Genomic DNA, 15,474 nt, shown 5'->3' with positions numbered 1-15,474 from the left:
TTTGTGAATATTCTCATTTCACATAGTGAGGATGACATGCACATATATTTCTGCATCTTCTTCATTTGACATAACATAGCATAAACATCCTTGTGTAACACTAACAATTCTGCACAATTATTGTCCTTAACAGCTTCACAATATCCTTGTCTCAAGCCAGCCTGTTGTTTACTTAAACACTCCACTGGTTCTGGATACATTCAGAGTTTCCACTGCTCTGCTATGATAATGTGATAAATTCAAACCTCGCTCCACATTTTTGATTTTTTATTTTTTAGTAGTATCTTCCTAGAACTAGAATTACTGGGTCAAATGTGGAGAACAAGGGTCCTTTGAGTCACACTGCCAAATCAATCTCCATTAAAATTGTATGAATTTACAGTTTCAGTGGCCGAGAGTGCTGGTCTCACTACCTGTTTACCAGCAGGGAGGTTTTTGTGTTTCTTGTTTTGGATTTAGGTCCTTGCTGACTTGATTGGCTTACAAACATGGCATATTGTTGAGGTTTTGCTAGGTCTCTGAGGAAAGGTACAGTCAAGTATGACTGTACATCACTGATGTCCTTATTTCTTTGAATTTCCTGTTCAGGGCATAGGGATCGAGAGATGGGAGTATGGAGAGATTAGCGATGCTTTCTCATGGTGTCATTATTCCAATTGATGTACTTGCAGACTTGGGTATAGACACCTGGGTGGTTCCTTTGGCTGCAAGGGAAACTTCCCCAGGACACCAGGCCTTGCAAATTACCTCTGCACACCAGGGGCCTCCCTGTGTCACCCTGGAGGGGATAAAGCAAATTAGCCTCAGCTTCAGTGTGAGGCCCCCTCCGCACTCAGTTTCATACAACTCCACAGTTGCCAGTCTCTGACTTCCCAGACCCTGGACTTCCACCACATCCAATGGGGAGAGACTCATTGTCTCTGGGGACCAATAGAAGAGCAGGAATTGGGACCATCTTGGAGAAGACAAACCACGTTCCATGTCGACATTGGCTTGAGCCTCGGCCAATGGGACCAATCACAGGGAAGGGGCGGGGCTTCCAGGGATCAGAGCCACAATTTCTTCCCCATCTGTAAGGACTCAGACCCAAGCCCCTGGGAGAAGAAGTAGTATCTCCAGGGAATGGATACATGTTCATGAAAGGCGGACAGGAGGGTCCTGGAAACCAGCGGCCAAACCCATGGCATTATTCACAAGGCCCAGTGCAAAATGAAAATACCGGCTCCCTCGCTCAAAAAGCATTAAGAATTTCAAGTCAGCAAAAACAGTGCGTTAAACCAAGCGTTGGGACTCGCCCGAGTGTGGGACCCTGTGTCACTGTACAACTTCCACACTCATGAAGCTGGCCCTCACTAGGGGACAAGAAGGATGCCCCATTCTCCAGGACACACACTCCTGTCCCATCACCCCATCCCTAACATACACTGTCCCACCATCCCTGACAGCTCAGGGTGCAGGTGAGAGCACAGGGAGTGAGGCTATGAGATGAGGGACAAGGAAAGGGAAAGAGTCACAGAGAAGCAGAAGAGAGGTAGAGCAGAGGATGGTGAGAAGAAAGGTGGAGGAGGAGGAGAAGGACAGAGAAACAGCAATGTAGGGGCTGGAGAAAGGGGCAGAGATGTAGGCAAATAAAAAGAGTCGCAGAAGCAGACAGTCAGTGGGGCCGGGGGTGGGGGTGGCAACACAGACAGGAAGAATGGATTGAAGTTGGGTGTGAAGAGAGACGTGGGAAGACAATGTTCCGAGACAGGGAGGGGTCACCAGGAGGAGGGGAGAGAGTTCTTTGCCCAGGACCAGCACCCAAGGGAGGTGAGTGAGACACGAACTTTGGCCACACAGTCTCAGTAATTGCAATAAATAGTATTTTAATGCAATACCTTAAAAGTCAATTGAATATGAAAAAGTCCATGATGAACACGGTATCCCAATTTTACATAAAGGGTCAGGACAGGGCTTATTGAAGTCAGAGGTAAGTGGGAAATGCAGTGAGACTGATGGCTCTTTATTGAAAATTCTGACATTTTGCTCATCATGGACTTTTGCATGAGTTTTTAAAAATATTGCATTAGAATGTGATTTATCTTGATCACTGAGTTTTGGGGCACTCCCCTCCCCCTTTAAAGTTTGGGTTTGAAGACAGGGGTTCCCTTGCCTTCCCCTAGTCCTGGCCCCCTACGCCCCAGCCCCAGCCCCCCCCATTCATCTTTCTGCCACATCCTCAGGGCCACACCAGCCCCCACTGAGCTCCCACTCTTGACCTGAGCAGAGAATGGGGCAGAGGGAGCTAGGAAATCTGGGCTTGAGGTGGGGTGAGGGTGATGAGGGAAGGCTCAGTGCCAAGGTCAGGTGCAAAGATGCTGGGTGGAGGGGGAAGGTGGGAGTCTGTGCTGAGATGACACAGCCAAGGACCCAGGGCAGGGGAGGAAGGAGGTCTCACGCTGCAGGCATTCGTGGTGGGATCGGGGTTCCCAGCACACAGCATGGAATTTCCCAGCGCGTCCCCGTAAACCTTCCTGCAGTCTTCAGAGGAGATGAGGGTGACAGTTCTGCACATGAGCTCCTTTGGATAGGTCGCTGCAAGATGAGGGTGGGAGGGCTTGTCAGTCAGAGGTCTGGGACTGTGGACCGAGGGTCCTGTTGGGGAGAGGGTGGGGGTCCAGGATCCTAGACCCTGAAGGAGGAGGGGGCCGGGGGCTCAACATGAGGATCATGAAAAGGGGTCTGACTCCTGGTCCCCTGGGTCTGAGGGAGGAGGGGTTCAGGGTCTAGGGCTCCTGGGTCACTGAGGCAGCCTCACCTTCAGGGCTGGTAGTGGTGTCCCAGCCAGAAACAGTACTTTCGGTCCCAGGGGGTTCACAGGGGGAAGGCAGGTTGACTTTCTTCACACTGGGTGACAGCCTGGCCCGGCTATTTAGCTTCACCAGCATAAAGTCATTATCATAGGTCTGTTTGGAGTAGCCGGGGCGGCGGAATGACTTTGTGGCCCTGATCTTCCGGCCTCTTCCCAGCTGTTCACTGCCCATGTGCACGTTGTACGCACTGGGAGAAGGGAGCAACATTCAGAGAGACGCTGTGAGTGAGAGAGTGGGACAAGGACCCAGAGAGAGAAGAACAGAGACCCCGGGCAGGGAATGGGGGTGGACAGAGACCCAGAGATTGGGGGTGGTGGTGGGTGGGCAAAGACTCAGAGAGAGAAGGACAGAGACCCGGAGAGAGGGGACAGAAACCAGAGGGAGAGCTGGAAGTGCTCAGAGGGCCGTCTGCCCACATACCTCAGCCTGCAGTGGGCAGCCGTGAGCACCCACTGCTCGGTGACCAGCACGCCTCCACAGTGGAGCTGATTACCCTTGAGCAGGGCCACCTGCCACGGCCGGGAGCCTCTTGGACATGGGAATCCATTAATAATCCTCTTCCCCCTCTTATTAACCTGGTCTGGAGACAGACATGGAGAAAAACCTGGGTAGCAAGCCTCAGAGGAAGGCTGAGTCAGCAGCTGAGGGATGTGGAGACAGAGATGGAGACAGACAGACAGACAGACAGAGAGACAGGGAGAAATGCAGAGGCACAAATGGAGAACAGGGCAGAGAAAACAGGAGAAGGAGAGAGACAAAGGCAGCCCACTCAGAAACCCAGGAGGAGCATCTGGTCTCAGGGTGACCACGGAAGCTAATGGGAGAGACCCTGAGTACAGAAGACAGGGCCTGGGGGGCACAGAGACCCCAGGAAGCAGAAGGGATCAGGAAGAAAGGAGGCAGGAGGCAGAAGAGTCTTGTCTTCTGAGGGAGGAAGCTGCTGGAGCAGGGGGAGCTCCTGACTCAGGGACCCCTTCGAGACAGGGGCCCCTGAGAGGGTCCGTGGGGATGATGGGAGGTTCAGAGGACAGGGCAGCCCTCCCTGACTGGTCCTCACCTTCCTGTGCAGCAGATCCCAGGGCTGCGGACAGCAGTAGGATCAGCGGGGGTGGGAGAAGGAAGCCTGCCATGGGGGCCTCTCTGAGTCTCTCAGGGGCTGCCGGGCAGAGGAAGGGTCTCTTCTGCTGGGGCAAAGAAGGACAAAGAGTTCAGGAAGCAGGAGTCCAGGCCCCCAGACTCCCTTTCCCTTGGGACCCAGGAATCTGGGCTCCCATTCCTCCCCATCCGTAAGTCTGAATCCCTAGTTCCTTTTTCTCTAAGAGACCAAAAATTCCAGACCCCTAGCCCCTCATCTGTCAGAACCTGGCTTCCCACGGCCCCCTCCCCTCAGGAACAGGAGACCACTGACCAGCCAGCCTCATCCCCCCACCCTAAATGAGGCCCCTTCTCACCTCCAGAGGTTCTGATCTGACCTGGGCTCCAGACTCGGTTGGGAGCCAAGTGTCTCCTGACCTACACAGGGTGGCCGTCTTATACCAAGTCAGCTCCCCCCCCCCGCCCCCCATCCCTGCCCTCAGAGCCCTGGGGTGCAGGTGGAGACGGCTCTGGGACACCCCTTCCTGTGTTTCTGATATCTCGAACCCCAGAGGCAGCTAAAATACTTGTCCGCACGCTCCTCTCTCCACGCTCCCGCCCCCGCACATCCTGGCCCCACCCTCCCTGGTGCTGCTGCCGAGGGAGGGGCCGGGGGCTCTGGCTCGGAGGGGCAGGAGCAGGATTCAAGGAGCCGCGGAGCTCAGGACACGGGCTCTGGCTGGGGTCCTCCTCTGGGGCCATTGTCTCGCCCTCATGCCCTCTCAGGGATGACCTAGACCCTATAGCCTAATTCTGAGCAGCTTGTGAGAATGTGTTCAGGCTGGAGGCCAGCCATGTCTTTGAACCTGAACCCATTCCCAACCCTAATATCCGGTAGGAATTATAAAGAAAATGCTTTCCCTAACTCCATCCCGATAAATGCTTAATGTTATCAATATAGTTTATGTTCTCATGTTATACATAGATTTCTATACATGTTATGTATTTATAGAAAAAATGTCTGAACTAAACATTATCTAATATAACCTTTTCTGTTTACTCTAAAGTTAGCTTGAACAATTTTTACTGTTTGTATATTTAAATGGTCTCCTTCCTTTTTAAGGGTTGCATACTATTCCATACTCTAGTTGTACCATGATTTATGTAATCTGTTTCAAACTGGAGTATGTTTGCATGCTTTTAATTATAATAATGCTGGGTTGGACTTCCTTGTACATTCATCTTTGCTAGTTTTGTTCATTTGAGAAATACTTACTGAGCATCTATGCTGTGCCAGAAATTATTCTGGTTCCTGGGGATACTGTGGTCAACAAAGCAAACAAAAATTCCTTCATACAGGCTCTTGTTCTAGTGAGTGGACACTGTGAATACAAAAATCAGTATATATAATATATAGTTTGTTAGATGTTGGTAAGTATGACAGAGAAAAATAAAAGCAGGGAAGAGGGTACTTAAATCAATGCCACCATTCAGCCATTTAACAAGCATTTAACAAACATTGTATCACTCCTATGTGCCTGCAACTTACTATTATGCATCCGAGGGTCAAAAAACTTCTTTGCTCCATCACCAGGGCATATGAGAAAGTAACAACCTGTATTTATTTCAGAGTCACCTTGCGACTAATAATGAACAGCAAGTAGAACTCTATTCTCAGTATATTTTCAAGGAAAACCAAGCAATCACCCATGATTATTTCTCACATCCAATCTTTTCGGGCATATCTACTTGCTTTGTTCCAGTTTGTGCTGTTTAAAGCAAAAGCTCTGCATTGAAAATACAAGACTGACCATCAACAGATCAATGGATAAAGAAGATGTGATACATATATACAGTGGACTATTACTCAGCTGTAAAACAGAACGAAATTGGGGCGTTTGTAGAGACATGGGTGGACCTAGAGACTGTCCTACAGAGTGAAGTGAGTCAGAAAGAGAAAAACAAATATCGTATATTAACACATATATGCAGAATACAGAAAAATGGTACAAATCAACTGGTTTGCAAGGCAGAAATAGAGACACAGATGTAGAGAACAAACGTGGACACCATGGGGGAAAGTGGGGGGTGGGGGCGGGGTGTTGGGGGGGTGAATTGGGAGATTGGGATTGCCATATATACATTACTAATAAGAAAAATATATTGAATTGTACACTTTAAATATATGCAGTTTATTGTATGTCAATTGTATCTCAATAAAAGTTGTTAAAAAAAATACAAGACTGAGAGAAATGTGCACTGAAAAGGAAAAAAAAAAGAATTGTCAGGTGCTGAACCTGGGAACAAAAAAGAACATCATGGGGGTTATCTGAGTCATTCTGTACATTCAAATGCTGAGCCCTAGGTTAGAGTTGCTTCTGGCTTCTTAATTATCTGGGCACTGTTTCTAAACTAAGCATCATTAATTGTATTCTATAAATAAGATTTAAAAAAACAAAACAAAACACAGGGAAGAGGGATAGGGAGTTGTTGGTTTCCTCCACTCTCAGGGACCACTGGGGTTATAATATAAGGAAGATTCCACATGGAGATGACATTTGAACAAAATCTTAAAGGAGATGGTGGATGGATACATGTAACTGCTTAGTGAGTTCTCAGCAGAGCAAATGGCAGTAAGTTAGGCAAGGGGCATGCTCAGAATGTTCTAGCAGGGGGGCCCTTTTGACTGGAGCTGAATGAGCAGGGGGACAAGGGCAGGTAATCAGGTCAGAGAGAACAGGACTAGGATGACCTAGGGCCTTGAAGATCAGTGTAGGACTTTGGCATTTACCTTAGTAAGAGGGGAACCATTGAATTTGAAGGTAAGATCCTAAAAATGGAATTGACCCCAACTTCTAAATCAGACCCCAAATGTGATTTGTTCCTCTGCCCTGAGCCCAAATCGTACCTCAGTCCTGACCCCTAACCCAACTCTATTTTGGTCCCATCATTTGGCCCATAACAGACATTTTTGTTGCCAACTCACACATTCATTCCTTCTGCCTTTCCATGAGAACCCCGATTTTGTTTGGATAATCTTTCATCCTCATCATGATTGTAAGCTTTACTGCCCCAAGCAGCAGGGCCATATTCTTCCTGCCAGGGATTGCTTTAGCAATGAGCATGGGATGCAGTCCTGGCCAATGAGGAATGAGGGGATGACCACTCCGAAAGGCTCTCTTATTTCCAAAAGGGGACCCTGGAAGAATTCTCTTTTCTTTCTTCTAGATGGTTCCCCTTCTGGATGTCAATTCTGGAACTGTGGCAGCTTTCCTGCAACTAGGGAGAGAAATGGCTGGTGCACCAAGACAACACACCACAGGTGGTCAAGCAGGGAGATGGGGTGACATAACAAGATCTGTATTTCAAAATCTCTCTCTGGGTGCTATATGAAGGGTGGATTTGAAGGGGACGTGGAGACATGAGGACTCTTGTTATTGTTTAGATGAGAGTTGGTGATGACTTGCATAAGGCCATTTGGGAGGCAGAGATGGTGATAAGTGGATGGATTCAGGATGCACTTAGGAGAATCAACAGGCCTTGGTGATGGATTGGATGGAAGTTGTGTTGTTGTGTTGAGGGAGACACATGTTAAGGCGTCAAGGTCGCTTCCTGGTGGATGGTGGTACCATTCATTGAGAAGACACTGTCGGATGCGATCGGGTGCTTATGAGAGAGTGAAAAAGACCTCATTCTTTTCAACAGAATGCTGAGGAGGCAGGGGGCTGAAGAGAGAATCCAGGGACTCCAGGCATAATTCTAACTCCAGTCCTTACTTTGACACACTTCTCAACACCCGTCTTTCTTTTTTTTAATAATACAATTTCTGTATTATAAGCCTGAATATCACCTGACACATATTCCAAAACTAAACAATGTTGTCTAGGAAACAGAATAGATAAGCATATTAGAAGATGGCAGTCTACCTTCTCATCCCCCCCAGCACTGGTAAAGGATACAGTCCAATGATAAAAGGTAACACATACCTTTTTAAATTTCTATCATTGGACCGTATCTTTTATCAATGTTAGGGGTGCATGGCTAGTGAGAAGGTAATACCGAGCACAGGGAGACCAGCTTGATGCTTTGTGAAGACTTAAAGCCGTGGGATAGGGAGGGTGAGAGGGAGGCTCAAGAGGGAGGGGATATGGGGATATATGTATACGTGTGGCTCTTTCACTTTGATGTACAGCAGAAACTGACACAATAGTGTAAAGCAATTATAGTCCAATAAAGCTTAAAAAAATTAAAAAATAAAAAGGTAACACATAGGTTTCACGTTGAATTCTGACCCAGCTTGGTATCTGATCGTAGAAGACGCACTTACTAAAGGCTAAACAGCATCTTTTACTTTTTTAATGTATTTATTTATTGGGCTGGGTTGGGTCTTCATTGCTACACTCTGGCTTTCTCTAGATGCAGAGAGTGGGGGCTACTCTTCATTGTGGTGCACGTGCTTCTCATTTCAGTGGCTTCTCTTGTTGTGTAACATGGGGTCTAGACTTCGGGCTTAAGTAGTTGCAGCACTCAGGCTCAGTAGTTGTGGCTCGAGGGCTTAGTTGATCCGTGGCAGGTGGGATCGTCCAGGACCAGGGCTCAAACCCATGTCGCCTACTTTGGCAGGTGGATTCTTAACCACTGCAGCACCAGGGAAGTCCTCAACACCAATCCTGATGCAAACCCGAGACTTATTTTGAAACCTCAACTAGTACCCAAACCTAATCCTCAAATTCTGCTGTATCTTTGACCAATTTCAAACTTTTACCTCGACTTGGAATCTAGTTCCTAAGTCCCTGCCTCCAAATATCAGTCAGGCTGGGAACCACACATCCACCAACACGGACCCTGACTCTTGACTCAAACCCTGGATCCCTAACCACAGCCCAAACTCAACCTTGACCCAAACACTGAGTGTCACCATAGCCTCTGTCCCAAACCTGACCCCACCCACAACGCAGACTATAGTCTCCATCCCTGTCACATCCTGGGAAGCCCACACGGAAATCCTCCCCGTGAGCCCTTCCCCAGTCACACCAGTCCTAACCCTCTGACTCCAGTCCCGGCCCCACTCTCATCTCCAGCTCAATTTCTATGTGAAATCCCATGCCAGCTCCATGCCAAACTCTTTCCCTCACCCCATCTTCACTTTCCCAACTCCATCCACCACCTTGACCCTGCGTTTCACACACACATGAAAATAAAGTTCACCCATTATCACCATACTAGTGTTCGTCCCACATGGACTGAGTTCAAGCGAAGTCCCCAAAACTTCTGAGACACTTACTCTCAATAAATCCCAAATCAGACCCCAGAATTCAGACCCCTGACCCCACTACTTCCATATGGGACCATGGCCATGAGGGTTGTCAACCCTCTTGACTTGGGCTCCAAAATGAAGTAGGGGCAGATGCCAGGCCACTTGACCTCACAGCTCTGTGAGTCAGCAATCTGTATCTTTCCCTCCTGGCTTCCCCAAGAGAGGAATTTTGGCAAGACTTCCAATCTGTCATCTATTGTCCAAATCTTCATCCCTCGATTCCCTCTTTGGCCCCTTGTCTGCTCAGCATACTGGTTTTTTGTTTGTTTGTTTTGTTTGTTTTTGTTTTGTCCTCATTGGGTCTTCATGGCTGAGCACAGGCTTTCTCTGTAGTTGGAGCAAGCAGGGGCTACTCTTTGTTGTGGTGCATGGGCTTCTCAGTGCCGTGGCTCCTCTTCTTGTGGAGCACGAGCTCTAGGTGTGCAAGCTTCGGTGGTTGCGGTATGTGGGCTCAATAGTTGCAGCTCTCCGGCTCTATAGTGCCGGCTCAATAGCTGCGGCGCATTGGCCTTAGTTGGTCCAAGGCATGTGGGGTCTTCCCAGACCAAGGACTGAACTGACGTCTCCTGCATTGGCAGGTGGATTCTTAACCATTGTGCCATCAGGGAAGTCCCAGAATACTGTTAAAAAGAGGGAAGCAGCGATGCTGCTCTGCAGCCCTGCTGTTCACTCCTAAATCACCAGAATGTCTCTTCTGCTGTGCTTCACAAATCTGTCTTTCTGTGTTCTTGATTATTTAACTGACTTTATTGCTAAATACTGGTCTTTACAAGGAGAGGAAGTGTGTCTGGTGTTCATTTGGTGCTTTTTAAGCACCCAGCCCAAATGAGGGATCATACAAGGTACTTAAAGAAATACTAGTTTGCAAACCACTGTCATCCACAGATCAGCCAACTTTAGAGCCAGTCCTTCTTCGATCCCTGAGCCATTCAGCCACAGGGGGTGAAAGAAGAACTTGGCCTCACAGGTCAGACCAACTCAGGTTTGACCAACCCTAGTTGCCTCCTTGTGATCTCAGGTAAGTGACTTCATTTTTCTGAGCCCCACTTTGCCCCTCTCTAAAGTGAAGGACAGAAAATTCTACTTCTCAAGGCAAATGGGAGAATTAAATAAAATTATGAAAGGAGACAACATAGGCCCTGACAAAAATGAGTTTAGAGAAAGAAGTCAAATTATAAATGCAAGCTTTAAAGCAAAGTGATAACAGATCAGAATAACCACATTTTCTAGAGATTAGAAGTAGCCAGGAAACTCTTCATAAAATGAGTCATGAGGATATATTTCAAGAAGTTTGGCAGGTGACCAATTAATTGGCTACGGGAGTTTAAGAAAATAGAGGCCTTAAAATGATCTTTCTTTCCCATCCTACTTTTCTTTCTCTCTTTCTATTTTTTTTATTGAACTAACAACTTAGGTGGTATCCTTAACCAGTATTGGTAAATCATGACTGAATTTGAGGCTTGATGGCACTTTCATGCATAAAATACAAGAACTCTCTATTCAAGTTCTGAGTTATCGATCAAGATACAATATAATTGATATAATGGAATTAAAAAGGGTGGCCAGGAAGAATTTATTGAGTTAAGAATAGATAAGGGCTGGGAATGGAGTTCTGGGGCAACATTATTTAAGTGATGAGAGACATGTCCTCATGTTTGACTTTATAGTGGCCAATACAGTGCTGACACATGGTAGGTATCCAGTAAATATTTGTCAAGTGAATTGTGTCATAAGGTATCAGAGGCTGAATTAATAATATGGCCTTTCCAGAAATTGGCAGTATGACCAAGGACACATTGCTTCACGTTTATTTTCAGTTTTCATGTCTATCAGTTGGGAACGTGCTGTATTGTTTATCTTCAGCAAAGAGATGTTGAACGATTAACAGAGTCATTTAAAACAAAAATGAAGTGCTGGAGAAATGATAATGAATTAGATTATGGAACTTGGCTCATTGTGTTATTAGTATTTTGTCTGTCTATTGAAATCACATTGCCAAATGATGACCTAATTACATCCCATTTCCCAGATGGTTAATTGTGTCAAGCAAAGAAGATTTGGAGTTATTGTAAATATTGTCTTTTGATAGTAAAACATTTTTGCAGAATTGCTAATTTATCTTTTAAAATGATAATTTTCACCTTGCAACTTCAGAAACCTATTTCTGACTAATAAAATTATTCTAAATGTATGAAGGTAATGACTCAAAAAGGCCTAGACTCTAATAAAATAACCAGTGCAAATTTAAAAAAAAAAATTATGAAAGGAACGTGGATGGGCACGTTCCAGGCACTGGATTCATATTAGCTGCCTTCCCCATCACCCTGGGGATGAAGCAGCTTCTCTTTCTTGCGCATCTGCTGTGGGATGTGTCGGGTGCTTTGCGGATCTCAGCTCTATTTATTGCTCTCATGCATCCAAGCGAGGCTTCTCTTCCCCATTTGATAGGTGAGAAAAGGGAGGTTTAAAAGAAGTAAGAACCCTTGTGCAAAATCAACAGCCAAGGAGGCAGAAAGGTCAGATTCAAATGCTGAGGGTTGCCCACAGTTTCACCGTTGCACACACCCACAGTCTGGAAGGGAGTTTCCCTGGGACACCGTCACACATGCTCAGAATCTCTTTTGGCTCAGAATGAACTCGGAACCCCTTAGGCTTCTTATTCATGATGCATGCCCCTACATTGGAGAGAGCCCCAAGTCCCCGCCCTCCCAGGCCCTTTGGGTTTCGTCCTGTCCCTAAGTCTCACCCAGAGACCCAGCTTCCTACTTCCTCTGCCCTCACATTTATATCCTGATCGTTGGCCTGATGACACATCTTTCAGCTCCTGATCACACCTGAGAGCTGGTACCTTGCTGTCCTGTATGTGTGCCTTGCCCTAAGGGGTCCTGGGCATTGTGATTCTGGAACCTCCTGATTCAGCTCCTTGGGTTCTGAAGGCCCATTGTTTCTGAATTCCAGGATTCCACCCCCACTTTTTCTAAGAACAGCTCCCACTTCTTTTAGGAAGCTGCCCCCCTCATTTCAGAGAGTTCTGGTGAAGGGTCAATCATAGTTTTCCAATGATTGGGGAAATCATTGGGATGCACCCATGACCCAGTCAAACCAGCAAGATCATTGTTTCCAGGAATTCCCTGGTGGCGCAGTGGTTAAGAATTCACTTGCCAATGTAGGAGCCAAGGGCTTGATCCCTGGTCCGGGAAGATCCCACATGCCACGGAGGAGCAAAGCCCATGCGCCACAACTACTGAGCCTGCGCTATAGTGCCCAGGAGACACAACTATTGACACCGTTTGCCACAACTACTGAAGCTTGCACACCTAGAGCCCAAGCTCCGCAACAAGAAGCCACTGAACTGAGAAACCCATGTACCACAACAAAGAGTAGCCCCCGCTTTCCACAACTAGAGAAAGCCTGCGGGCAGCAGTGAAGACCCAAGGCAGCCAATAAATAAGTAAACAAATAAGTAAATAAAAAATTAGTAAAAATGATCATTGTTTCCTCCCTAGAAATAATGATTAATCCAATGGGTGGGCTTGGTTCAAGCTGCACCAGTCAGAGTTCTTCCCTGGGATTAATAAAAGAGGTCTGTGTTTCTGTTGGGTTTGCTTAACTGGGGCTGTCAGTAGCTGCTATGCTTCCTCCATGTGAGGAAGCTTATCTCCAGAGGCTAGAATGAGATCCACAGGAGAAGGAAAGAGACAAGCAGAGATGAGACACAGTTCACACATACGAGAGAGAGAAATAGAGACAGAGAAACCGGCAGGATGACAGAGAGAGACATTGTCACGGAGAGACAGAGGTGATTGGCTTAGGTCAGCAAATCAGGTGCAGGAAGTCCCCTACATACAAACCTTCAAGTTAGAACTCTCAAAGATGCAAACATGCATTCGGGTGTCTGGCATACATTGTCATGTGTGTGCATCCTCTACAGGTGGTTGTGCTTTAGTGTACTTTACAGTACGGTGTAGAGTACAGTAGTGGAGTATCCTTATCTCAAGTCCAGGATGTACAGAAGCAAGCGTAATTGCAGTGGTGACTCTCTCACTATGTCCCAGCCTCCCCTTCCCCCCTAGATAGCTAGTGGGAAGCTGCTGCATAGCACAGGGAGATCAGCTTGGTGTTTTGTGATGACCTAGAGGGGTGGGATGGGGAGGGTGAGAGGGAGGCTCAAGAGGGAGGGAAGATGGGGATATATGTGTACATATAGCTGATTCACTTTGTTGTAAAACTAACACAACATTGTAAAGCAATTATACTCCAATAAATATGTATTAAAAAATGCAGCGGTGATGGAGCTGGTATCTCCTATTGCTGAGGATATTTCAGTTTTTCCATCTCCCAGCTCCTCTCCCTCCTGCAGTCACTGACTCTTCCTGCCTGTTCACTCCATGCCAACCCCTGTATGCCAGCTGTTGTACTGTACTCTGTACTTTTCAAGGTTCTGTAAAGATTAAAAATGTTTTCTTTTCTTTTTGTGGTTTTTTTTATGTTTTATTTGTGTGAAAAATATTATCAACCTATTGCAGTACAGTACTATACAGCCAATTGTGTTAGTTGGGTTCCTAGGCTAATTTTGTTGGACTTAGGAACAAATTGAACTTACGAACGCGCTCTCAGATAGGAAGTCGTTCCTATGTAGGGGCCTTACAGTACGGCACTGTGTAAGGTTGAGATGTGCTGTATAACGATTTGACTTACACACACCATGAAATGAAGACACCATAAGTAGTGAACATCCATCATCTCACATCCACACGAAAGAAAAGAAAGAGAAAAAAATGTTTTCCTGGTGATGAGAACCCTTAGGGGTTACTCTCTCAACAGGCTTCATATACATCGCACACCTAGTACTTATTTATCTGATAACCAGAAATTTGTACCTTTTGGCAGCCTTCATCCAATTCCCCCTCCCCCACTGCCCCCAGCCATGCCTCTGGTAACCACAACTCTGATCTCTTTTCCTTTTATTATTTTTAAGGTGTATTTTCATTTATTTATTTATATTTAGTTTGGCTGTGCCAGGTCTTAGTTGCGGCTGTTCTCTTTTTCTATGAGTTCTTTTTTTTGTTTGTTTGTTTTTGAAGTATAACTGACCTCCAACCCTGTGTTAGTTCCTGGTGTACAATGCTGTGATTTGCTGTTTCTACATTGGAAGCGTACAGTTATCACTGTCCTAGGTATCCCTCTGTGCATGTTTTCACTCAATCTTCTGCTCTATTTTCAATGTTTTTTTTCTGGCCAAGTCTAATCACCACCAAATGAATAACAAGGTCCCTTGAGCTTGTGTGTGTTCTCTTGGACTGGAAGCCTTCCCAGCAGAGATCTTTACATTCATAGATATAATCATGAATCATCTGTAATTTTCACACCAGCCATTGTTTGATAACTTATGTAACTAAACAGTGTTTCACAAACCTTGAAACTAACTAGGCATTACAGGTTCTTTGATGCTTATGACAGGAAAGAGAATTCCCCAAATGTTTTGAACACCAGGAGACACCTTACTTCTCAAGAAGCCTGACCTGGTGCATAAAGGCAGGAGAAATATAAGAACACGTCTTTGGGGACTTCCTAGTTGGCACGTGGTTAAGAATCCGCCTTCCAATTCAGGGAATTCGGGTTCGATCCCTGGTCCAGGAAGATCCCACGTGCTGGGAAGCAACTAAGCCTGTGAGCCAAAACTACAGAAGCCCAATGCCTACAGGCCCTGCTTCGCAACAAGCAAGCCACTGCAATGAGAGCCCGCGCACCAGGATGAAGAGTAGTCCCTGCTCTCCACAGCTAGAGAAAGCCTGTGTGCAGCAGCGAAGACCCAACGCAGCCAATGAATAAATTATACAAATATATAAAAGAACACATCTTTGGATTTGCTTGTTCATGTGCAGCGAAACTTTAGAAGATGACCCAAGATATATGTTCTAGTGGTTATGTTTGGGAGAAGGGCCAAGGGCAGGACAGAAGGGGAACATGATCACCATGGAGATTTATCACTCTGTACATGTTCTATAAACATACTTTGCTTTTGTACCACGTGGAAATAATACCTATTCAAAAAATAAAGGTGAAATGATGTTACACACACATACACATACACAGATTCTCACGCAATTCTCCCTGGGTTCAAACCCAGGTATTTCTTACTGTGCAGCCTTGGAAAGTGACTTTAATCTCTCTTTCCCTCCGTTTCCCCCTGTTTATAGTGGACACAGCAGCAGTAGCAACTTCTTAAGG

General features: G+C 46.3%; 1 protein-coding gene across 3 annotated transcripts; it reads right to left on the bottom strand.

Annotated features, from left to right (window-relative positions):
• Nucleotides 1-622: 622 nt before the first annotated feature.
• LOC130839135 (kallikrein-7-like) lies at nt 623-4,030 on the bottom strand. 3 transcript variants are annotated; one of them, XM_057713030.1, is made up of 5 exons: nt 3,890-4,030; nt 3,273-3,409; nt 2,798-3,039; nt 2,438-2,574; nt 623-778 (listed from the first exon to the last, which is right to left on the bottom strand). In XM_057713030.1, the coding sequence occupies exons 1-5, from the start codon at nt 3,980-3,982 to the stop codon at nt 623-625; spliced, it is 765 nt and encodes a 254-aa protein (XP_057569013.1). In that variant the 5' UTR covers nt 3,983-4,030. The 3 variants fall into 3 exon arrangements, with proteins under 3 accessions (XP_057569013.1, XP_057569014.1, XP_057569012.1); XM_057713031.1 differs by having other exon boundaries at nt 3,273-3,416; nt 3,900-4,030; XM_057713029.1 differs by having other exon boundaries at nt 3,273-3,432; nt 3,910-4,030.
• Nucleotides 4,031-15,474: the final 11,444 nt, after the last annotated feature.

This window comes from Hippopotamus amphibius, chromosome 16, assembly GCF_030028045.1.
Source record: "Hippopotamus amphibius kiboko isolate mHipAmp2 chromosome 16, mHipAmp2.hap2, whole genome shotgun sequence".
NCBI lineage: Eukaryota > Metazoa > Chordata > Mammalia > Artiodactyla > Hippopotamidae > Hippopotamus > Hippopotamus amphibius.
Note: the sequence above shows the minus strand (reverse complement) of the source record. Positions and strands in the feature narration are given on the sequence as shown.